This window comes from Pristis pectinata, chromosome 11, assembly GCF_009764475.1.
Source record: "Pristis pectinata isolate sPriPec2 chromosome 11, sPriPec2.1.pri, whole genome shotgun sequence".
In the NCBI taxonomy this organism is placed as follows: Eukaryota; Metazoa; Chordata; class Chondrichthyes; order Rhinopristiformes; family Pristidae; genus Pristis; species Pristis pectinata.
Window position 1 is genome coordinate 32,561,807 of NC_067415.1, and position 26,037 is coordinate 32,587,843.

The following is a 26,037-nucleotide window of genomic DNA, read 5'->3' on the forward strand; positions in this document are numbered from 1 at the left end:
AAAGTGAACAAAGCAGCTGCTCAAACGTTCTCGATACTTAAGAGACAAAGTCCATAAGCACCTTCGGAATGATTCTGTAGTAGTTATCAGTTTTGACAGTGAAGATAGGAGCTTAACCTTCTTTGTGTCCCAGCCAGTGAATAGCAAAATCAGTTATCTGGTTTATTTGTTAAAATCTACATTCATGGACTTAAAGGGAACAGAGATAAGGGCCACATCAGGAGAAATGGCCAAACTGAGTGCAGGAAAGGTTTTAATGAAGACAATAGTGTCATAGATGAGGGTTGATCGAGCAGATTGGTAGCTGCAGAAATATGGTAAATGAAAGGCAAAAGATGGGTTTATCCATGCGAAAGGCAATGTGTGTGGAGAATGATACCAGCAATCAGAGATGATTTTCATTAATGTTTCCGAGCAGTGCAGGTAGCTGGTGTGTTGGTACTTAGGGAGGGTTAAGATTTTAGTTGAGAAGGAGTGTGTCAAGCTTCCTTCTTGTAGATGGGGGTGTGCCATGTCTCTGCTGTTTGTGGGGTTGCTGATGCCACTGGCAATTCTCAGTTGAAAATGGAGAACTTCCTATTTTGCTCAGTGTGGGAAGTGTCATATTTTTGTTTTCAATAGTTCAGGCACGGGGTTTTCTTTATCACCAAACTCAGTACTTCATTTGCTGATCCACGCATTTTCAGTCCCCCTCTTCCTCGGGATTAAAGATTTTCTTTTGTGCTGTGGAAGTTTTGGATGTATTTAAGGCAGAGGATGATAGGTTTTTGATTGGTGGGGGTGGTTAAGAGTTATGGGGAGAAGGCAGGAAAATGGAGTTGAAGAAAAATCAGTCATGATTGAAGGGGAGAGCAGACAATGGGCTGAATGGCCTAATTCTGTTTCTATATCTTATTGTTTATGTGCATAATTCTATTTTCAAAGGTTCAGCTGCACAGACACCTCATGTTGATTTGCTGATAAGCTTTGAAATGCCAAGACTTAGTTGCAGCCTCTCTTCACTTAATAAAATACGGCATCACTGTGTCTGATGGAAAATTTTTTTAACCAGTTCCAACACTGCACAGCTGCACTGGTATCATCAGAAAATTCACAAACTTCACAATGACACCAGTAACCTTCAGCAGATTTTTATTGCTGACAGGTGAAGGATGCTAAGTTCTGGCCATATTATTTGTTAGATTATTATTTATTAACATCACCAATAACCCATCCTGGTCAAAACACGTTGATGCCCTGGTTCTAGGCTCTGCACCTAGGGGAAACATCTTCCCTGCATCCACCCTGTCAAGCTCTTTAGAATTTTCAGTAAGATCTCTTGTTCTTTCAAACTGTGGCGAATGTGGGTCTAGTCTACGCAATCTCTTGTATGCTAAGCTCCCCATCCCTGCATTCCTTCTATGTCAAGTATGTTCTTTGAAAGGTAAGGAAACCAAAACCGCACACTAAACTTCAGATGCTGTCTTGCCAAAGCCCTTATAATTGCAGAGAGTCATAGAGCCATACAGCACAGAAACAGGCCCTTCAGCCCACCATGTCAATGCTGACCATCAAGGGCCCATCCATACTAATTCCATTCACCGGCACTTGGCCCATAGCAGCAAGACATGTTTTCTCCTTTACTCAAATTGTCATGTAATAAAGGACAAAGTACCATTTGCTTTCCTGATTACTTGCTGCACTTGCATCTTGGCTTTTAGTGAATGGTGTAAAGGACAGTTAAGATGCTTTGAACATCATCATTGCCCAATCTCTCACCATTAAAACAGGAAATACACTGCTATTTTGCTTTGTGCGCTAATGTGAATAACTTCACATTTTTCCACATGTTTTTGTTCATTCGTGCAGCGTGTCTGTATTCCCTTGAAACCTCTTTAGATTCTTCTCCCTACTTGCATTCCCATCTAATTTTGCATCATCAGCAAATGTGGACACCTGATATTTGGTTGCCACAGTCAAATTATTGATATAGGTTTTGAAAAGCTGAGGCCTAAGCACTGATCTCTCTGGTATCCCACTAGCCATCGCCTATCAACCCAAAAAACATCTGTTTATTCCCCTCTTCGCCTTCTGTCCAATAACCAATTTTCAATTCATGTCAATATATAATCCCTAACTCCATGTGCTCTAACCTTGATCAACCTGTGTGAGATCTTATCATAAGCATTCTACAAATCAAAATATACTACATTCACAGGTTCCCTCTTATCAATTTTACTGTCCCCATCCTCAAAGAATTCCAGTAGATTAATCAAATATTTTTCTTGCATAAATTTATGCTGACTCTGCTCCAACATATTATGCTGTTGAAGATGTTCTGTTATTACATAGATCCAACAATTTCCCTACCACTGATGTTAGGCTAACTGATCAGTAGACACCATTCTCCCTCCTTTCTTAAATTTTGGGGTGACCTTTTCTATCCTTCCTGAATGAGTGGAATTTTGGAAAATGATAACTCAAGCATCCACTATCTCTACTGCAATCTCTTTCAAAACTCTGGGACGTAGATTATCAACTCCTTGGGATTTATTGGCTTTTAATCTCAATTCAGATTCTACAGATCCCACCATTTTTATATGAAATACATTAAAGGCCTGTTTAATAACGTATAATTCTCAATAATTGTTAATTTTTGTGGAATATTTTATTTAATAGTAGGTTTATAGTCAATGGTTATAAATTGTTTAAAATTGTATTTTATCCCTATCTTCATCAATATACAACACCTTTCCCTGAGCTGTTTCAGGACAGTTTTGTAATCCACCAATGCAGATAATTGCACTAATTTTCTTAAACTCCATCTGCTTGTTCATTTCCAGCTTTAACTGACTCGAAGCTTACACAATCCAAAGGAGGTGACAGTGGAGATCGTGTTTCCAGGCCTGCTACTACTGCTGCTGACTCTGATAGACAAAACATGGAGGCTGTCCTGGAGCAAGACCAGTGAGTTTAACTGATGCATTGTGCATTTCCAGACTTCTCAGTTCACTAAAATAGAGTCATACCTTTAAAAATAAGTAAAAAGAATGCATGACAAATTTAAAAGATATTAGGAATATACAAACCTCATCCAGAAGGGAACAGGTGGCAGAGTGGTGCAGTTAGTAGAGCTGCTGCTTCCCAGCTCCAGTGACCCAGGTTCAGTCCTAACCTCTGGTGTCTGTGTGGAATTTGCACATTCTCTCTGTGACTACATGAGTTGCATCCAGGTGCTCTGGTTTCCCCCAAGTTCCTAAGGTGTGTGGGTTAGTAGGTTAATTGGCTACCATATGTTTCTCCTAGTGTGTACATAAATGGTAGAATCTGGGAGTGGCGGGTTAGTGGGAATGTGGGGAGAATAAAATGGCACTGGTGTAGGATGGGTGTAAATGGATGCTTAATGGTTGGTACAGAGTCAGTGTTTTATGACTCTGACTCTGACTGTGAAAGATACGTGTGTTTAAGATGTAAACTGTCTCTCTCTTTCAAGGTAAAATAAATTTCAGGAACTGTCCAGCAACAACAAATTGACTCTGGACCCAACCTTTTCTGTTGCTGTACCTGAATTTTACCTTACCTTTTGACTAGATCCTAAGGAGTATTTCTCTTTCCAAGATCTCTCAAACCTGTGCTTATAGGCTTTGTCTGGCCTTACATTTATTAGCAGAAGCCAACTGCAGCTTCCCAAAGCAGGCCTCTGTATTGCATTCTTTGGGTCAGACAAAAGTGGTCTCGGAGGGTTACTATGGCAACCAAGGCTTCTCCCTTTGTTCTCACTTCTGATACTGTGGCACAATAGAGCACACAGGCTGCACTCTGCTTATTACAATCTCAACAGAGCTTGTATAGGGATAGGTTTCCTTGCCCTCAGCTTCCATCTGCAGGATGCCAAAGCCTAGAGCCTCACCGGCAACAGGCATTCCAGACTGGATTTTGCTGGGAAAGGTCCAAAATCAAATTGACTCTGCAATTTTATTTTTCTTGAACAGAAAACAAAATAGAAACAACAAAGCAATTTTGTGTAAATTTATAGAACAATATTTCTGCATTAAAACCATATGGTTAAGCTACTTAATCAAATTTGTGTAACTGTATGACATTGCCAAGATAGTGGAGGACGATTATATGGTTTAACATATAATTTTCAGTTCAGATCATACTCCAAAATATGTTATTTATTGTGAACAGAATGTATATATAAAATAATCCTTTAACTTTGAAAAGTAGGTCATTAACTGACAGATAACAAAGGGGAAGTAATTCATCTTTTAACAATCGTGTACTTCAAGTTTCACTGAAAACTGATTTGTATCTGGAATATCATTACTGCTGCAGATGAGAAATTGATTGGTCTTGTCTTCTTGTGTCATGACATCACTTATCCTTTACTAACCACCAACAAGTCAGAAGAATAAGTTATTTATTCAACTCACTGTTTGTGGGATCATTTTTTTCCATTTAATGCAGCTCCCATATTTGTCAAGTAACAAAACGAAAGTTTCCTCAGTTCAAAAATACAAACCATCCCCAGGTAACAAATGGGTTCTGTTTTTACAGTTGATTTTGTCCTTAAGTTGGAAAATGCACAAAAGTTGTTCAATATGGTAATCGTACTTCCATGGTATTGTAATGAATGGCATTAAAAGCATATAAGACTGATAAGAAAGAACAATTACTATAAGTGGAGAGAGAGAGGAAACTGATTCTGCCATTCATAGGAATGAACATGTGTACGTACAACAGACATTTGAATTTAATAATATTATGGGAGCTTGTTCATGGGTAGGGCATTCGTAACCCGGGAATGGCCTGTAGTTCAGTGTCTGTAAAGTGGTTTGAGACATCATGGGGATGTGAAAGGTGGTGCATAAAACCAAGTTCATTCCTTGTGGAGAGAGAAGCAAAGTTAATAGTTCAGATCAGTGACTGAAAGGTCATTACTCTGAAATGTCAACTCTGTTTTTCTCTCTCTCTCTCCACAGATGCTCCCTGACTTGATGAGTATTTCCACCATTCCCTGGTTTTATTTAGTTTCCAGTATATGCAGTCTTTTGGTTTTCAAGTTCATTCTTTATTAATTATGTGCTATTAATTTTGGTAGGTGCAGTAGACACAAATTGTTGCAGTTAGAATCACAAGCCATGTTTCAGCAACTCCAGGTAAGTCTTTAATATAGTGATTTTTTTAAATTATTTACTTTATCTCCAATTCAATATATCTGTTGCATTGCTACCAAACAATAGCAAATATTAAATGAGTGGAAAACCCATTTACGCAATTAATTCCAAACTGAATCTGGATTTGTTAGCTTATTTATCTTCACTTGCCATACTGTGGAAAGAGCAGCATTCCCTATTCATTAATATGTAGAGAAATAATTTTAGCAATATGTCTGTGGACACTGTTGCAAACATCACCAAGAATTTCACATCAAGCAGGCACCAGCCCCTTGTGAGAGACCCAAAGGTAAAATAAACAAAATCAAAGAGATTTATGACTGTAATACCTGGCAAGGAACCTTCTGTGAAAGGTTTAATTCTGGGCATCCATGCCTCCTCCATTCAGATCAGTGAAGGGTTGTGCCAAATTTCAGTCTGGAGTGGTTTACCTCATGGGAATCTAGTCCCAACTATTTAAGTAACTGTTTGCAGTGTTAGGGATGGCCAAAGTGGAGAACAAAGCAATATAAAGGGAATCCTTCTAGTCGCACTTTAATAGAAACAACAGTAACAGGACACTTCTCTCTTCTTAATCTCTTTTTAAAAAAAATCTAAGCCTCAAATTTATCGAACAATTAAAACTTTGGGTATGTGTATGAATGGAATTGTTTTATGAATATAAGCAATTAGTTTACTCTGTGGAATTTGTATATACTCTTGTGTAAAACAGAGACATAGGTAAGCATTTCAAATGGAGAAATATCTTCACATTTTCTGCCATTTCTCAATAGAACTGAATGGAAAAATTACAGCTCAATCAAACTATTCGGCCTATGATGATGCATTCTGTAGATAACAAGTCTGTGGCTAGATTGGGGACTGGAGCCTTGTATATTATATGTGCAAAGGTTTGCAAATAATCCCTATGACTTTTTGATATCTTTGTAACCAAACATCCATACAACTCCATGTAAAAGAGTTAGTGTATTTACCAAGCTATGATTTTAAAAAATCTGAGCAAATATCATATTCATCTTTGATTTCGGTGACCTAAGAGAAGGATTATATTTTAGAATTCTTAAAATCTTAAATCTTAAAAAATTTTAAACATCAGTCATAAATAAAGGCAGGCTGAGGTGCCTAAGGCCAGCACAAAATTGGATCTTGTCTCATTAAGGTGAATTACACGTCACAGCTCCACAGGCAGCTATACCTAGAAAGATATTGACTCACTTGCCTTCCCAGCAGTGGTCTAAAACAATACAACCTGTCAGCTCCCAGCCTGAAGGCTATCCTGAAGTTTGACTTGACTGGCACTCATGAAGGGACTTTTGGTTTCTCTACCAAGAAGAAGCAGGACTGGTTTGATGAGAATGATGAGGTGATTGAGGAGTTAATTGGCAGCAAACATAATGAGTTCCTGGATCAGAAGCTCCACATTTTCTCAAGGGAATAGAAACAGCTGTACAGGCACCTAAAGAGGTCCAATAAAAGACCTGTGACCTAAAGAACAGATGGTGGATGGAGAGAGTGCAGGAGGCTCTCAACAGGGGGGGGAACTCATCAGGGACTTGAGGTAGTCAGTGCCCTGTGGAAGGAACACTTCACTGTGACTCTTTCCTTGATATGAGTGCCCTGGACTCCATCCCACAGCAACCTATTCAGGCCAGCCTTGCTGCCACCCCTGATCAACAAGAAATCAAGAAGGGAACATCCCGGCTCAAGAATAACAATGCCTTGGGAGCAGATGGTATCCCTAATGCATTGCTAAAACTCAGCACCAAAGGGCTTCAGTCACAAATCTACTATCTCATTGTCCACATCTGGGAAGTGGAGGATATTCCAGGAGACCTCAGAGGTGACATAATTGTGACCATCTTCAAGGAAAGAGATGTTAGACCGTGGTAACTACAGAGGGGTTTTCCTTCTGTCTGCCAGAATTACCAGGATCTCCCTCAACCACCTACTCCCAGTGGCCAAAGAACTGTTCCTCAAATCACAGTGTGGATTTTGTCCATGTAAAGGCACAGCAGATCTTCACAACAAAATAATCATACATAAAACAATTAGGGAGCAGTACCAGCTCCAATACATAATCTTCTATGACCTTGAAGTCTTTGACTTCATCCATTAGGATAGTCTACGGCATACCCTCCTCAAATTTGTCTCCACTTTATGTTTGCTTCATGATGACATGCAAACATGATACTAGCCAACTGGTTTATAACAAAACCAATTTTGGTGTGGAACCTGGCTGCATCTTAGTTCCAACACTTTTCTCAATGTTTCTGGCTGTAATGCTGCACCTTGCCTCCAACAATCCTCCCAGGATAGTGGAGCTAATCTTCAGAACGAATGGAGAATTGATCAACTTGTGGTGACCACACTCCCCAGAACCAAGATCAACTGAATGTCAATAATTAAGCTGAAGTATGGAGATAAATGTTGGCAAAATGTGCAAACTTGGACACCAAGCTTCATTACTTTTTCAACCTGTTCATCAAAACATATGAGAGGATGTATCAGTGGGTAAACTACCACAATCTTTCTATGAAGCAACTATTTCTTTATTAAATGTAGATTCAAAAATATTTTCCAAAATATTGGCCTTTAGACTGGAAAAGGTTCTCCCACAAATTATCTCGGAAGACCAGACAGGATTTATTCAGAATCGTTATTTACATTTTAATATTAGGAGATTAATGAGTATTATATATACTCCTTCATCCCAAATCCCAGAATGTGTTGTTTCACTAGATGCTGAAAAGGCGTTTAACAGAGTCAAATGGGAATATCTATTCACTACACTTCAAAAATTTAATTTTAGCCCTAAATTTATATTTGTGATTAAAATGATTTATTATACACCTGTGGCTTCAATACTTACTAATAATCAAAGATCTCCTTTGTTTAGGCTTTTTCGAGGTACTAGACAAGGTTGCCCGTTAAGCCCTTTATTATTTGATATTGCTTTAGAACCCTTGGCTATTGCACTCCGGGACTCTTCAAATGTATGTGGCATTACTTGCGGACAGAAGATTCATAAGATATCTCTCTATGCAGATGACCTTTTACTTTATACTTCTAATCCAGATGAATCTATCCCTGCAGTACTATCACTACTAGTTCAGTTTAGTGTTTTTTCTGGCTATGGATTAAATCTTAATAAGAGTGAATTTTTTCCATTGAATATGGAAACCCCAATTTATAGCCAATTACCTTTTAGATTCGTAACTGACTACTTTATGTATTTAGGTGTTAAAATTACCAAGAAACATAAGGACTTATTTAAAGCTATTCTATTGCCTTTAATTGACCATGTTAAACAATTATTTACTAAGTGGTCTCCACTGTCTTTGTCATTGGTAGGCCGAATTAATGCGGTTAAGATGACTATTTTACCAAAGTTTTTATATTTATTTCAAGCGATTCCAACTTCTGTCCCGAAATCTTTTTTTGACACTATTGATTCTAAAATTCTTTCATATATTTGGCAGAATAAAAACCCAAGGTTAAGTAAGAAATATTTACAAAAACTAAAAAAAGATGGTGGTATGGCTTTGCCTAACTTTAGATTATATTATTGGGCAATTAATATCAGATATTTAATTTTTTGGATACAAGATTTAGATGTAATTCAATGACCCAAATGGGTATACCTTGAGCACCAATCAGTACTTGAATTTTCATTAGTTTCTATTTTAGGAGCTTCACTCCCTTTTGCACTTACCAAATTAAGTAAACATATGACTAACCCAATTGTTAAACATATAATACGAATTCAATTGCGTAAACTTTTTGGATTGAATAAATTTAACTTGTCAAGTCCCATTCAATCTAATTTTTTCTTTCATCCATCCAGAGTTGACTTAGCTTTTTCCATATAGAAAAGGAAGGGAATAGTATGTTTTCGCGATCTATTCATTGACAACTGTTTTTCATCTTTTGAACAATTGTCTAACAAATACAATTTGCCTAGATCACACTTTTTTCAATATTTGCAGATTAGAAATTTTTTAAAAGCTACTATACCCTCTTTTCCAACACCTTACAAAATTGAAACTACAGAAAAAATTTTAGGTCTTAATCCTTATCAGAAGGGCTTGATAGCAATAATCTATGATTTAATTATGAAAATATGTCCAGAATCATTGGACTAAATTAAGAATGAATGGGAAAGTGAACTCCAGACATCTATACCTACAGAGACTTGGAAGAAAATTCTTCATTTAGTTAATACATCTTCAATGTGTGCCAGACACTCGTTGATACAGTTTAAGGTAGTTCACAGGACCCGTATGTCCAAAGATAAGCTAGCTCGTTTTTATAACCATATAAATCCTATATGTGATAGATGCAAATCAAATGTGGCTTCTTTGACACTTATGTTTTGGTCCTGTCCTCTTTTGGAAAAATATTGGAAAGACATTTTTATCATTATTTCAAACGTATTGAAGATTGATTTACAACCTCACCCTATCACTGCAATTTTTGGTTTACCAAGGATAGAGTCTGGCCATTTATCTGCTTCCACTAACCGTATGATTGCTTTTGTTACATTAATGGCCAGACGATCCATTTTGCTTAAATGGAAGGATCTAATACCCCCTACTACTTTTCAATGGTTTTCTCAAACTATATCAGGTTTAAACTTGGAAAAAATTAGGAGTGGTACTGTTGATCCTTCACTTAAATGTGAAGATATTTGGAGTCCATTTATTCAATATTTTCGCATGATGTAGATCCCCTTTCAATAACTTTCTAACTTAGAGGAACGGAGCTGACGACATAATATTGCTCTGTTTCTACTGAGAAATTTTAGCCCAGTTTTTTGTTTGTTTTTTTTGCAATTTTTCTGTTTAGTTTAGTTTATATTGTTTATAATTTTTCTTATTGATTTGGGTTTTTTCTTTCTTTAATTTATATAATAAATCTTTTTCTTTCCTTTCTCTTATATTATATTCATTTACTAAGAGATCGTTGGATCTACAGATTTTTTTATATTTTATTGTTCTTTATGATTATCTATGTCAGGATTGTTATCCTGATCTCTTTATTACATGTATAAATATTGATGCTATATGTCAATATGTATTAATTTGAAAACTAATAAAAAGATTGAAAAAGAAAGAAAGAGAGGATGGGCCTTCCACTCAACATCCACAAGACCAAGTCTTCTATCAATCTGCCCCTGCTGCAATACACAACCCTCTGACAATAAAGGTTTGTGGTGAGATCCTGGAAAACAGGGACAGTGACTCATACCTCAGGAGCCCCCTCTTGGAGAAGATAGACATTGATGATCAAATTCATCCATGGCCTTTGGTCAAGTGATGAATAGGGTTAGTTGAAGATCAAGATCTTAGAACTAGTACAAAGCTCACGATCCATCAGGCACGTGATCCCTGCCCTCATATATGCTTCCAAAACCTACACTACATACAGCAGCCAACTCAAGTTACTGGATCGGGTTCTGTCATGGGAAGAGATTGCTGGGTTAATGGAGAAAAGTAATTTAAGGACATGCTCAAAGCTTCCGTGAAGTGCAGACATCTCCACTGACTCCTGGGAATCGCTGGCCCATGACCACTCAAAGTGGAAAAGGAGCATTGGGGATGGCATTGAGAAGCATATGGCCATGTATCAGGAGCACAAAGTCGTCCATAAGCAGTGGAGGGGGTGTATAACCTTGCAAAATTGCCAATTGCTTGCCCCTTCAGCTGCTACCTATGAAAGAGCATGTGGTTCCCACACTGACCTCATTAACGATCTCAAAACACACAAAATTGGAATGGAAGCAAGTCATCCTGAATCGTGAGGACTGCCTAAGGAGATGGGTTTAAAAGCAAGTCCGAGGAAGGGAAAGGTTTGAAGCAAGTAGCACTGGTATCAGTGGACTGGGTTGGTTGGAGAAGGGTGGAAGTGGGGTTGGGGGGAGGGGGGGGGAGCAGGCAGTGCAGTGACGCAGCACTAATGTTGACTTAACAACAAAGGAGCTTATAAAGGACATAATGTTAATAGGGTTCTTCAGGAGTTGTTGAAGGAACCTGAGTGGAGTAGGCCCAATACCAGTCATGTTCGTTAATACCAAATTCTTTTGAGAAAACCTAAAACAGCTGTTATGCTGCTTATATGCAATAACTATGGGAATAAAGTGGGCCTTTTCTGGTTGGCTGCTGTTGACTAGTAGTGTTCCACAGGGATTGGAGTTGGGTCTGCTACTTTTCACATTATATGTTAATGATCTGGATGACGGACTTGAGGGCTTTGTAGCAAAGTTTGCAGATGATACAAAGATAGGTGGAGGGGCAGGTGGTGTTGAGGAAGCAGGGAGTCTGCAGAAGGATTTGGACAGGTTAGGAGAATGGCCAAAGAAATAGCAGGTGGAATACAGCGTAGGGAAGTGTACGGTCATGCACTTTGGTAGAAGGAATAGAGGCGTAGGATTCCCTAAAGGTTAACTTGCAGGTTGAGTAGGTAGTAAGGAAGGCAAATGCAATGTTAGCATTCATTTCAAGAGGACTAGAATATAAAAGCAAGGATGTAAGGCTGAGGCTTTATAAGGCATTGGTAAGATCACATTTTGAGTATTGTGAGCAGTTTTGGGCCCCATATCTAAGGAAAGATGTGCTGGCATTGGAGATGGTCCAGAGGAGGTTTACAAGAATGATCTGGGGAATGAAAGGGTTAATGTATGAGGAGCATTTGATGGTTCTGGGCCTGTACTCGCTGGAGTTTAGAAGGATGAGGGGGGGATCTCATTGAAACCTACCAAATATTGAAAGGCCTGGACAGAGTGGATGTGGAGAGGATGTTTCCAGTAGTGGGAGAGTCTAGGATCAGAGGGCACAGCCTCAGAATAGAAGGACATCCCTTTAGAACAGTGATGAGGGGGAATTTCTTTAGCGAGAGGGTGGTGAATCTGTGGAATTCGTTGCCACAGACGGCTGTGGAGGCAAAGTCATTTGGTATATTTAAAGCGCAGGTTGATAGGTTCTTGATTAGTAAGGGCATCAAAGGTTACAGGTAGATGGCAGGAGAATGGGGTTGAGAAGGAAAAATAAATCAGCCATGAGTGAATGTTGGAGCAGATTCAAAGGGTTGAATGGCCTAATTCTGCTCCCCTGCCTTATGGTCTAACTAATGCATGTTTTTGGCAGCTGTTGGGCAATCTTCTAGCATTCCCAAAACAATTTTGGTGAGAACCATTTTACTTGCAACCTTGGTGGTTTATAAAATTTGGACCTTGTTGTACCCAAATTTGCACCCAGGAAAAACCTTAATTCTCTGGTAAAGTCAAAGAAAAAGCCAGGGAATTTTCTCTGCGGTAAAGCCACAGAAAAAGTGTTCTATCTTTTCCAACTCCTCCCATTTATCATTTCAGGAAGAAAATTCACTATCATCCGTTCTTGATCTGTTATGACTAATAAAAGGAAGATTAATTTTAATATCGGCAATGTATTGAATGAAAAAGAAAATTATAGAAACTTAGCACATTAAGGTCTTCAAAAAACTTCTGCTGTGCTAGACATCATCTATATACATAGTCTCTCTTCAGAGCATTTATTCTGTCACTTATACTGCTAATTTGACAAATAAACAGCATTAATTAAGAGAACATAATTTATCACAGGTACAGTTGAAGCCAGCTACAGTTCCCTGTGTCAAAAGAAAAATGTACATATATCATGACATTTGTAAACACGTTATTGATAATGAACACCCTGAAATCCCTGGCCAAGACTCAGAAACAAAGACCGGCAATGGTAAGTAAGCAGCGGCTTTAATATTTTAAATCTAAAATTTTCTTAAATTGTATTTCCATTATCCACATTATTCATTTACCAGTCTTCCTGTTCTAACCTATTTGCCAGCAGCAATCTTGCTTGCTGTAGTTTGTGATTCATACCTGTGAGATATAGTGTTTTGTTATGTTTTGGGTAAAGATAAAGATTTATTTTGTTCACTGCAGATTCAGTACACACCACTATTTGATATTAATTTTTTTTATATATCATTTTGTAGTTGCTGTTGATGAATGTGAGAAAATTACATCAATGGAAAATGTAAGTTATTCAAAGTTGCAGAAAAGTATCGCAGAAGAGGAAGCTGTAAAAAATGACGTGCTGCATGGCCGAGCAAGATTACACAGAAATGATGATAAAATGAATACTGCAAAGTTAAGAGAAAGCACTGAGGAAACATCACTCCTCGTTGGATGCAACAAAGAAAATACAAGGCACACTTCTCAGTCAAGTGATGTTCTTGCTACTGAGCAACCAGGAAGTGATTGCACTCATGTTGACACGGGTCGTTATAAGGCAAACAATGGAATATCATCAAATCTAAAAACTGACCTATTGTCCTCCATTATTCAGCCCAAAAATATGCTTCGGGATCAACCAATAATCAATAGTCATGATGTTCCAATAAGATCAAATTCCATTTGCTATTTGTCGCAGAACAGATGTGAAAAACGAAGAACATCATTATTTGATCTCCTGATTGAGTCACAGATTCTTCCAGATATTTCCAATAGGCAGCAAAATTGTTCATCAAACAATATTTGTGAACCGTCACAGAGAAATGAAGGTGATTCAGCCAGCAATAGTGAGCCTGTGCCATTCGGCTCAACGACAGGACCAAGAAGCCTCAACATTGGTAATAAAAAGGTGCTACAGCGAAATTGGTCAGATAGTTTTCTCAACGTTTCACAAAAAACTGACAGTGCCATTCTATTACAAGACAGTAAATCTGAAGCCAGTCTTGCAGCTTCATCGCCTGATCCGGTATGCATTCCACACTCTCTGCTTTCCACGTTTACTAATAGCAGGGGCAGTAGTAATGCAGTAAATCACAATAATATCAATTCTGAAAGTAAAAACATCAGTGATTCTTTACATATCAATGAACTTAAACCCACACCTTCACTTTCATTGCTGGATCCAGGGTGTCAACCAAGAGCTGCTTCATTTATCACAATCAACAGCAGAAGGAGGCAACAGTACCCTGAGTCAAATGACACTAACGTTTTTACACCAATAAAATGTAATGATGACGATTTACAACATTGTAGGGATGGAAAAGAAAGGGCCACTTTGTTTGCAAACCTAAAAGCAGAAACCCCTTCAGTGATTACTCTTACCTTGAGCAAGACCAGAATGGAACTTGCCACATCAAGAGATGCTGATGCTTCTTTGCCAGACAATGAAAATAATGATAGGAAACAAAATTTTAAGATCAAAGGAAGAAGCACTTCTTTATTACCAATCCAGCTAATTGGTTCACAACTATCTACGGGTGACAAGAACAAAGATGTGGTACCAGCATGTACATCAAGCAGTATAGATACAGCCCTGCACGTTGGTGATGATGATTATTTACAAAAAGCTAAACCTGAAATAGGTCAGGAACTTCCTGCAGATCCAAAAATAGCACCACAACATCTAAGAAATGTAGTTTCTAACAATAATGGTGCAGTGCAGAGCAATCCTTCGAAATCTGATGATGTCAACTTAGAATGTGTGAATAGTACTTTACAATATGAATCAAAAACAAGTGATGCAACTGAAATGAGTATAATGCAGTCTCCAAACTATGAGAACCAGGTGGTTTTTAACCAAAAATCATCATCAAACAATACCAGCCTTACTTTGGATGCTAATTCTATGCAAAATAATAAGCCACTATATATGATTATATCACCTAAAGTTCTCAGTCACAAGTACCAGTTGCTGGATGACTCGGTGAGGAGTACTGGTGTAACTGCAGAAAGGACAGTTCATAACTATAAATCTGAACCCAACCATGTACTTTCATTACCAGATACTACAAAAGCATCTCCTTTGAATATTAAAAATGGCATGAAAAATACTTTGCAGAATATGCCACCACACACAATCAGTGGTAACTTATCAGAAATACCTGGTGTTGATAATATGCAAAATTATAAATCTGAAGAGGCCAGCACACCATCATCAAGTGTAACAACACAATACTTGTCTACAGCTTTCATACATACCAATGAAGGCAAGTTATCAAAAAACTACCCTGATGGTGGAAATAGCAATGCTGCACAGCGAAACAGATGTGAAACATTTCCAGAAACAATGAAAGATCAGCAATCCACTGTAACTAAAACACAATTGAGGCAAGGTGCCTCACTCGGTGGAGGCAATGAATATTTACCAAAGGATAAATCTGAAACCAGCAGTAACCTTATATCAGAAAATTCACAAGTTGGCCAATGCATTCTTTCAGCCAACATGGATGGCAGCCAAAAGAAATCACAAACTAATTTCCCACTTGGTGGTAATATTCCCATGGCTACCATAAGTGTCGAGAATTACCACCCTGAAAACAATATTCCATTTTCATCACAAGATGCACTGACTGTCGATCAGTCTTCTACAAAAGGTCACAACAATATAGACAAGCTGCTGTTTCATTCCCCAGTGAGGTTGAGCACTAACAAGAATTTGGAAGATTACCACTCTGAGAACTACCCTGCTGTTTTACTACCAGATACTCCATTTGGTTTGAGGGCTTCTTCAAGTATTAAACATGGTACTAGAAGCACACTTCAAAACTGGGAACTCAACACTGATGACAACACCAAGATTAGAGGCATTTCTAAAGAATACAAACAAACTGATCATTCCAAGACCGATGTTGCCTTTTCTTTACCAAATGTGGTTTCTGAACAGTTGACACTTAACAATATTGGTATCACTGGGGACAGAAAAAGTCTTGACTATTTGCAAACGTTGAAATCTGAAATCAGTACTCCAATTATGTCAAGTGGAGTCACTTATCAAGTCTCTCCTATTTATATGATGTACAACAAAGATAAGCAACTAAATTATTTGGCAAACACTGTTGATGTAAGGAGAGTTATTGAAGATCATACACAGTGCAACAAATCTGAAACTACTTGTGTATCTTCATCCTTGGATCTGGTGACCAGCCAACCACCCCTGGTAAAAACCACCGAGAGCAATAGATGTGAGTCACTAAATTACTCACTTGACGATTATGTTGACGTTGTGAATACTGGACTTAATAAGACCTTGGAAAAGGCCACCTTAAAAATTTGCAGCATTGATCCTTCAATGGATCCACCTGATTGTCCGGCTGACACTGTACAACATTTAAATGATAGATCGCTATCAGTGAACTTGGATTTATGTTTAGATCAGCTGGAATCTCCTATTGCTACCACAAATATAAAGAAAAATGCACTGCCAGATTATTCTGATGAAGGGCCTTGTGATCAAAGCAAATCTGAAAATTTGGCTGGAACAAATACACCAGCCTCATCGTCAACTGGAATGAACACTCAGTGGTACACTTCAAATAACTATCCAAGCAAACACCCAGTTCATCCTTCAGACAGTATTGGCATCCATGTAGGTGTCGATGAGTACTTACAAAACAACAAATCAGAAAGCCATGCTGTAAGTCTGTCTCCAGAGGTATTGACTGATATAAAGGCTACAGCAACTAAAATAGAAATAAATAAAGATACACTGCAACATGATACATCAAATGAAACTCTTCATGATAAGAAATCTTATGACATATTTGCAGTTAAGCGATTGCATGAAACAAACAGTGTACTTTCATCACCTTCAGTGACTAGGAAGAGGTCTCCTATAGCTGTTGAAAACACTCACAAAGGCAGTTCACAACCTCTTACCCTACTCGGTGGAGATATCACAATGGATAGGGGATATGAAGTATATTTAGAAAAGGACAACAGTGAATTATCAACCTCTGGTTCATCAACTGACTTACAACCTTCTTTAAATATCATGCAAAACATAACCAAGTCACGCACACATTTCCCACTCATTGACAACATCTCTGTGGGTTCAGACAATGAAAAAAATGTGGAATATTGCCAATCAGAAAATCACAGTGCAGTTTCACCAACTGCATCTACTGCCCTGAGGTCTCCAACAAATCTCACAGCAGGTGGAATAAAAAATGCACAAAATTTATCCCCAAATAACACTTTTTATAGAAGAACCTATATCAGCAATGCACAGGATGAGTCAAAAACACTAGATATGTTGATTGCTGAACAGCCTTCCACAAATGCCAATGGTATGCCAAAATTTTCAACAATACCAACTAACAAGTATGTGACTAAATGTGAGTCATTGAATTGTTCAGCAGACAGTTCAGTCACCACTGAGGACAAAGACAATGAGATTTTACAAAAAACCACCAAACCTACGCACCCTCATTTGGTAACTGAGCTCAACTGTTCTACAAATATCCCGCAAGACAAAATATTGTTACTGACCCAATTCCCACTCAATTATAACACCACCCTGGGTGCAGAAAGTATCAAAACGATAGAAAAGTGCCAACCTGAAGAAAGATGTCCAGTTTCATCACAAGATGGAGTAACTGGACAAAAGTCTCTTACAAATTTGCACAATGACCGAGACAAGCCATTGACTCATTTATTGAAGAGTGGTGAAATGGAAATAAATGAGTATTTTCAAAAAGACAAGCCTAAAATCACCAATGTCATTTCACCAGTTATCTGTCATCACCATGCTGCAAGTGTTACAGATTTAACGAAGGATACTTTGCAGCACTGTACAACAAAGGTAACTGACATCTACCATCGTAAGAGACCATCAAACAGATTCAAATTAAATCTTTTACATAGAGCAAAGAGTGTTCCCTCACTACTTGAAATGACTGGGCAATGTCAAACTGATAATATCTCATTCTGCAGCAACCAAGAAAAATCAAAGACTCTTAGTCCACTCAGAGAAAATGTCAATCTGTTGTCGAGTGACAAAAATGTAGAAAAATACCAATCTGAAAAATACCAAGCAGTTTCATCAATAGATGAATTGAACAAACAGTGTATCCTTACAAATACTACACATGACAGCAAGGATACAATCCAGAAATACCTGCCAAATATTGATGGCATAATTGTCAACAGAGGATTTAATAATAATTATGATCTACAAGATAGATGTGAGACTAAGTATATACCTTTACCACTGAATCCAGTATCTAGCCAGTTGCCTCATATAGACATTGCACGCAATAATGAAAAAAAGCCACCAAGTCAAGTCTTAAACAATGCTGTTGATGCTGCATACACCAAAAGTCCTGACAATCTTGAAAATAAAAGAGCAGTTTTATCAAGAGATAAAGTTACTCAACAAATATCTCCTATAAGTACAGCACACAGCAATAAGAACAGACTACTGAGTCATTCATCAGTTATTGCTGGCACTGTTTTGAGCAAAATTGATAAATTTAACACAATGTATGAACTTCCAATGCTGGACCCAGTGATCAGCCAACAGCCTTCCAGTAGTTCATTTATGACTCTGAGCGATTTGCTCAATAAAAATGCTGTCGGTGCAGAAATTGCTGACAACAAATGTGTACAAAAGGATGCTGCAGAAACCAACAGAATAGCAGTAGATTCTCAGACTGGCTTACCCACTGTTCCAACTGACACAGATATGAATAAAAACATTGGGCAGAATTATTTAGCAAACATTTTTGATACAGGTTATGACAGAATGCCTAATGAGAAATCAAACCGTAAACTTTTACATAAAACAAATAGTGCACCACCATCTTCACCTAAGAGGCTCACTCAATGCAATACCACTAATCTCACATGCAGGAATCAAGACAAGCTATCAAATCATTCTATGAGTGATGAAATTGTAATGGGCAGAAGGAACAATGATTGCACACAAAGGAACAAATCGGAAGCTATTACTCCATTTTCATTACCGGCTTGCCAACAGCTTCTGCCCAGTGACATTAAACGTAAGCAAGTTAAGTCATTGACTCATTCTCCAGTTAGAAGTGACTTCGAAATGAACCTAGCAGAAAATGCTCGATCACAACACAACAGAGGAGCTTCACTGCAGTCACCAATTGAACTGAGGTCTTCTACAGACAACAATACTGAATTTCAGAATTCCTCTCCAAAGAATGATATGTTTTTGAGAAGAATTGGTATTTACTCAGAAAATGACATTAGCCTTTCAGTACCAGATCCCTTGCTAGATGAAGAATCTTCGATTGATGTCACATGCAGCAAGAATAGTAAATATTTGAGCAAGTCGATGAAAATTAGAGATATCACTTTGGATCAAAGGTGGAATGATAATTGTGGACAAACTGATAACAATTTAATCAATTGTAGTTCCTCCCCATCTGATTCAGCACCTGTTCTGTCTCCTAGAAATACATATAACCACAGGAATTATTCAACAGATAGTGGTAGTATTTCTCCACAGGACAATGACATTGCAAAAGAAGATAAAAAAATATTCAGATGCAGGCAAAAAACATTCCCTGGACGAAAGTTGGAGAATAGGATACCAGGAAGATGCATGACAAATAGACATACATTGAACTCCTTGCAGCATTGTTCTCCAGAAAACCAAATTGGTTCAGAATTTATGGAGATTAATAACTTAGATATTAGGTTAAATGCCAATAATGTTTTTTCTCAATACACAGGAAGTTCATTTAGTATTGACAAAGAAAATAATTCCCTGGTAAACAATAATTACCAGGCAGGAACAGCCAGATTCTCAAAAAATTACTCCAAGTTTACAGGCTCCCAGATGCCCAATTTTCAGAATGCACAAAGTAGGTATGGCCATATTTTTAAGGCAAAGTGTCTGAAAGATATTCATTCACATTACAATCAATCGTCTCAACAAGATCAGGAAAATTTATTTTCCACCAACATCAGGCAGAATTCTAAGCTAACTGCTCAAAAGAGACATGTTAAGCCCTGTCATTTGTTTTCAAGTTATACAAAACGTAACAGACTTTATGGATCTTTTCCTGATCTGTCCTTTAATGGGAATGAATTTGATTGTAACAATTGGTCTTCATACCATGGCAGCTTAGACTTTGATGAGTTAGTAAATGGAAATGAAGATACAAAAGATGTTTCTAAAGAGGAAGCAGAAATGAAAGATAAATACTTAGAGAAGATGAAACAACGCAGATTGTGGAAACCTTCTGAGTTTCAAAAGAAAGCCTCTTCCCCAAGCATTGAGGATGTTTTTGATCCACTCCCCAATGAAGTAAACCAGGATCCAGGGGTGAATGATGATACTGTAAAGAATAATGAGTATTTTCCTGTGGATATAAAAATGTTCTGGCCCAAGGAAAATCCCACAGATATAATAAGACTATTGAGTTCAACATCCACAGGGAGTAAAATATCAGAGGACAGTCTTTCACCACAGTCACATCGTATACCAGCAGAGACTTTGAAACAGAATAAGTCTTGTTACTCAGATACAGACTCAGACACCACTACTGATGATGAGTATTTCTTGGATTGCACTACAACTGCAAAAGAATCTGCATTATAATACAGTTCACCACACATAAGACTGAATGGCGAAGTGTTTTACTGATTTGCAACAAATCATGGTGTATGACCACCTGCTGCTTTGATAGCCATGGACATCTTACTAAGTGATAACATGCTTTCAAGTTTGGATGAAATGCTTAGTAACATTGATATTCTCAATAAATATTTCAAAACTTATAACATAGTTACCTCTTTTGAATCTTTTGGCACACTTCCAGAAAAGGGAACCAATTATCATAATCTTAGAAACATTTGAATTTCCCTTATGCATTTTTGGATAGATTTATATCATACCTGTTTACCAATAAGTGCATGCTTTATTGGGGTTGTGTATATTTATTGCAATGTATACATAAAGCCATCTATTCTAAGAGCATAAATTTGTGGGCATTTGATTTAAAAATTAGTAGTTTTTTATTTTGGGTAAGATCTTTCAGCAGATTTCTGATGCAGGATCACATCTGAAATGTTAACATAGCTTTCTGTCTTATAAACAGATGGCTCTGTTTTGCAGTTCCAGTTCTTTCTGTTTTCATTTGAGATTTTATTTCTACCATAGGGAGCTCAAATCCTTGTTGCTTCAAGTTCTGTGAGCAATCGATGTTCAAAATATGTTTGAGGGAGTAGCCAAAATATTTTCTAATCAAACATGTTCCTTGTTTGATTATTGATTTTACATTGTATGTATAACCTACATCTGTCAACCAAATAATTGTTAAAATTGTCTTATAAGAAATTATGCTGCTAATAAAATAGTGCCATGTTTTTTGCATTTGAATAAAATTTCCAGTTGTTTGGGTTTCAAACAAAGAACAAATGCCAAGAAATTCAAATCCAGTCAGTAGCACTAAAAACACAAAGTAGAAGTAACAGTTGGATGATATACTCGGCTTCTGAAAATCAGTTCTTTTATTTACAATGGATCTGAATTTTGGAAGCAGTGTAGATTATGTACCTACCACTACATAAAGCTTTTAGTGATACCAACCGGAGCCGGTATTTTTAGGCAAATGTACATGTACGGTTTGTCAAAGTGTGTACTTCCTTCTGCTTATATTTTCCTAAATATGAAATAAATAGAAAAAAAGTTGAAGCCTTTTTTGTATATTGAGGGAAAGAATGTAATTAGAATGCTCATGATAATTTTAATGAATTTATATTAAATAATTTTAAATATATGAGAAATATAGATGTTTGTTTTTTAAAATCTCTTACTTGTTAACCTGAGTGAATAATAAATTAGAAAGAAAGAACATGCATTAGTTAAATAAAATTCATGATTTTACTGTGCCCCATTCTAATTCATAGTCCATGAATTAGTATTGAAGTTAATCACTGTAGTATACAGGCAAATATACAGTGGCATGCAAAAGTTTGGGCACCCCTGGTCAAAATTTCTGTTACTATGAATAGTTAAGTGAGTAGAAGATGATCATCTCCAAAAGTCATAAAGTTAAAGATGAAACATTCTCTTCAACATTTTAAGCAAGATTAGTGTATTATTTTTGTTTTGTACAATTTTGGAGTGAGAAAAGGAAAGGAGCACCATGCAAAAGTTTGGGCACCCCAAGAGATTTGAGCTCTCAGATAACTTTTATCAAGGTCTTCGACCTTTATTAGCTTGTTAGGGCTATGGCTTGTTCACAGTCATCGTTAGGAAAGGCCAGGTGATGCAAATTTCAAAGCTTTATAAATACCCTGACTCCTCAAACCTTGTCCCAACAATCAGTAGCCATGGGCTCCTCTAAGCATCTGCCTAGCACTCTGAAAATTAAAAATAAATGATGCCCACAAAGCAGGAGAAGGCTATAAGAAGATAGCAAAAAGCATTTTCAGGTAGCCATTTCCTCAGTTCATTAATGTAATTAAGAAATGGCAGTTAACAGGAACGGTGGAGGTCAAGTTGAGGTCTGGAAGACCAAGAAAACTTTCTGAGAGAACTGCTCTTAGGATTGCTAGAAAGGCAAATCAGAACCCCTATTTGACTGCAAAAGACCTTCAGGAAGATTTAGCAGACTCTGGAGTGGTGGTGCACTGTTCTACTGTGCAGCGACACCTGCACAAATATGACCTTCATGGAAGAGTCATCAGAAGAAAACCTTTCCTGCGTCCTCACCACAAAATTCAGTGTCAGAAGTTTGCAAAGGAACATCTAAACAAACCTGATGAATTTTGGAAACAAGTCCTGTGGACTGATGAAGCTAAAATAGAACATTTTGGCCGCAATGAGCAAAGGTATGTTTGGAGAAAAAAGGGTGCAGAATTTCATGAAAAGAACAGCTCTCCAACTGTTAAGCCCGGGGGTGGATCGATCATGCCTTGGGCTTGTGTTGCAGCCAGTGGCATGGGGAACATTTCACTGGTAGAGGGAAGAATGAATTCAATTAAATACCAGCAAATTCTGGAAGCAAATATCACACCGTCTGTAAAAAAGCTGAAGATGAAAAGAGGATGGCTTCTATAACAGGATAATAATCCTAAACAAAATCCACAATGGACCACGTCAAGAGGCACAAGCTGAAGGTTTTGCCATGGCCCTCACAGTCCCCCGACCTAAACATCATCAAAAATCTGTGGATAGACCTCAAAAGAGCAGTGCATGCAAGACGGCCCAAGAATCTCACAGAACTAGAAGCCTTTTGCAAGGAAGAATGGGCGAAAATCCCCCAAACAAGAATTGAAAGACTCTTAACTGGCTACAGAAAGCATTTACAAGCTGTGATACTTGCCAAAGGGGGTGTTACTAAGTACTGACCATGCAGGGTGCCCAAACTTTTGCCTCGGGGCCTTTTCCTTTTTTGTTATACTGAAACTGTAAAAGATGGAAATAAAGTAATCTTGCTTAAAATATTGAAGAAATATGTCACCTTTAACTTTATGCCTTTTGGAAATCAGGTCATCTTTTACTCGCTTTTACTCGCAGTAACAGAAATTTTGACCAGGGGTGCCCAAACTTTTGCATGCCACTGTAGGACTCAGTTTGTGCACAGCAGTGTCCCAGAAACAGCATTGAGATAAATGGTAAGATAATCTATTTCTAGGTGTTGGCTGAGGAAAAAAAATGAGTGTGATGTCAAGAAGAGGCTGTGTGCACTGGTGCTGTGTTGTGGAAACTCTAAGAAGGATTTTTGTTATATATTTCTTACTGATTCATGTGTGAGTCCAGAAATATAATTTCACTCTGTGTATTGGCAGTGATGTCACACAAGTATTTGTGAAGTTGTGCAAAAAATCAGTTAGGAACAGCACCGTGGTGGTTTGCACAAAGAATTGTGCACTTAAACAGAACCTGTGCAGTTCCCCTCAAGAGCAACTAGAGAAGCTGGCTACTGCTGTCCCATTACAGGACTAATCACAGGAAGAGGTCAGATCTTAAAAATACTCCTCTTAAAGGTGCCAACCACAGAACAGCTACAGTACATGAAAAGGCTGCCATGGAGGTTAGAGAAACAGTGATCTGTGAATATGTTGGCAACCCCACCCCTCTACATGATAGTCTGTCCCAACATCCTGTAACGCACAATGTTTGAAGGTGCAGGATGATGAGAGTGGCAGAGGTGACATTTGTGTAAAAAGATTGCGAACAGTGAAGGGACAACCAATGATGAGGTTTCCATTATAATGAGCATTGAAAACTCAGGCTGCCGGATGCTGATTAGACCATTTATTTGATGTCTCATTGCTGAGCTCCCAGTATTTTTTTGTGTTTTACAAGAGTTGTGGATTGCATTCCAAAATTACAACATAAGCCAGCAGTGGGTGAAATGTGTGGTCCCTGACATGTGACATCATCAGGTAGCCTTCAGAAAATGTCAGAACTGAAGTGAAACGTCCTCGGAACTACCGATGCGTGTGATTTCACCCAGAAAGTTTTGCTAGCATAATCTAACCTAGGTAAAATTACTTTAAGGCAAAATTTACCCAGAAAAGATGGGCATTAATAGACACATTATAGACTATGACATATTTTCTCCCTTATCAATTTCTTAATCATTTGTTGAAATTCTTCCTGTCCTAAGGCTTAACATTCTTCTTAGCATCATTATAAACCATACCCTTTAACCTAAGTTCATTGTTAATCCCTTTAGTTAACCGGAGATGGATCAATTTTCTCATGTTATATTCCAGCTGGAAATCAGTTCACACAGTTCTTAACAAAAGCGCAGCTGTGAAGTTCAAAATCAGGTTAACCTGGAGTGGAGCAACTTTGGGCACTTTTCTTGGTGACCTTCCAAAAATTGGTCTCCTCATTTTCTTGGTGGGGTTTTAGTTCACCCTAGCACATCTTTCCTGTTGTGAAACTTCTCAATGATTTTAACACTCACAAAGTTCATTTGTAGTGTGATTTTCATTATGACAGTTCTTGTAATTCACAGAACAACTGGCCTTTACTAATCCTATTTCCCTGAAACTGTTTGAAACCCAGCTCCAGGATGATTGTAGGTTTTTGTTACTGCTTGCTGGCATATCTCACAGTTTGCTGCTCGCTGCCTTGTTGGGGAAACTTTCTACTTAGGGAGAGGAGACTTCATCTACTTTTCCTTCATCTCACAGGAGTAGACAGAGTAGGCAGCAGTATTTGCCTGCATTTCAGGCTTCCTCAATTTCAGGAATTCAAAGACTGTACTGATGTTGCTGGCAACTTCCTTCCAGGAACAGCTGGCTGTGCCCCGGGAGAGGTTCTATGGCCCCATTTCACAAAGAAAATGCCTCCTACGAGCTGTGTTCTTGACTAGCCTGACCAGATTCCTTTGACTCCCACCACATTCCCTCCCCACCATCCCGAAAGTACTCTCCCAACCTCCTTCCATTATTTCAGTGTCCATCACCTGTTGTGTTACATTGTAACCACTGGGAAATTTTGTATACTTCACTAGAGAATGCTGGTCTGAAATGGACTTTGTCAATTTTGGCAGGGGTTGTACAGGGAAACCCACCAAGAAGTTCATATTTGAAGCTCTTTATTGTTAGGGTAGCCCACAATGCTGTTTTAATGCCAAAATAATTCCAAAGATTTTTTTCTCATTCAATTGTACGTTTCACAAGTATTTTGAAATATTCTTTAAATGATTGCCATTGTTTATCCAATAGAACATTGAACATAGAAGAGTACAGCACAGAACAGTCCCTTCAACCCACAATGCTGTGCCGACATAGCTAATCCCTCCTACCTACAGAATGCCCATATCCCTCCATTTCCCTATTAAAAGCCCCCAATGAAGGTACCTCCACCACCCTATCAGGCAACGCATTCCAGGCATCCACCACTTTCTGAGTAAAAACCATACCTCTCATGTCTGTTCTGAACCTACCCCCCTCACTTTAAATACATGCCCTCTGGTATTGGATCGTTCAGTAATGGGAAAAAGATATTGCTTGTCCACCCTATCTATGCCCCTCATAATTTTATACACTTCCAACAGATCACCCCTCAGCCTTTGCTGCTCCAGAGAAAAGAGCCCAAGTTTGTCCAGACTCTCTTGATAGCACATGCCCTCT

General features: G+C 38.1%; 1 protein-coding gene across 4 annotated transcripts in view; it reads left to right on the top strand.

The window, feature by feature from the left end:
- The window catches only part of LOC127575936 (uncharacterized), a 47,275-nt gene extending 25,619 nt beyond the window's left edge, over nucleotides 1-21,656 (top strand). For all 4 annotated transcript variants that reach the window (XM_052026198.1, XM_052026197.1, XM_052026196.1 and 1 more), the window contains 4 exons: nucleotides 2,823-2,946; nucleotides 5,084-5,141; nucleotides 12,775-12,907; nucleotides 13,167-21,656. In XM_052026198.1, the coding sequence (XP_051882158.1) occupies nucleotides 2,921-2,946; nucleotides 5,084-5,141; nucleotides 12,775-12,907; nucleotides 13,167-20,536 (7,587 nt within the window). In that variant the 5' untranslated portion in view covers nucleotides 2,823-2,920 and the 3' untranslated portion in view covers nucleotides 20,537-21,656. The remainder of the gene's footprint in view (nucleotides 1-2,822; nucleotides 2,947-5,083; nucleotides 5,142-12,774; nucleotides 12,908-13,166) is intronic.
- Nucleotides 21,657-26,037: the final 4,381 nt, after the last annotated feature.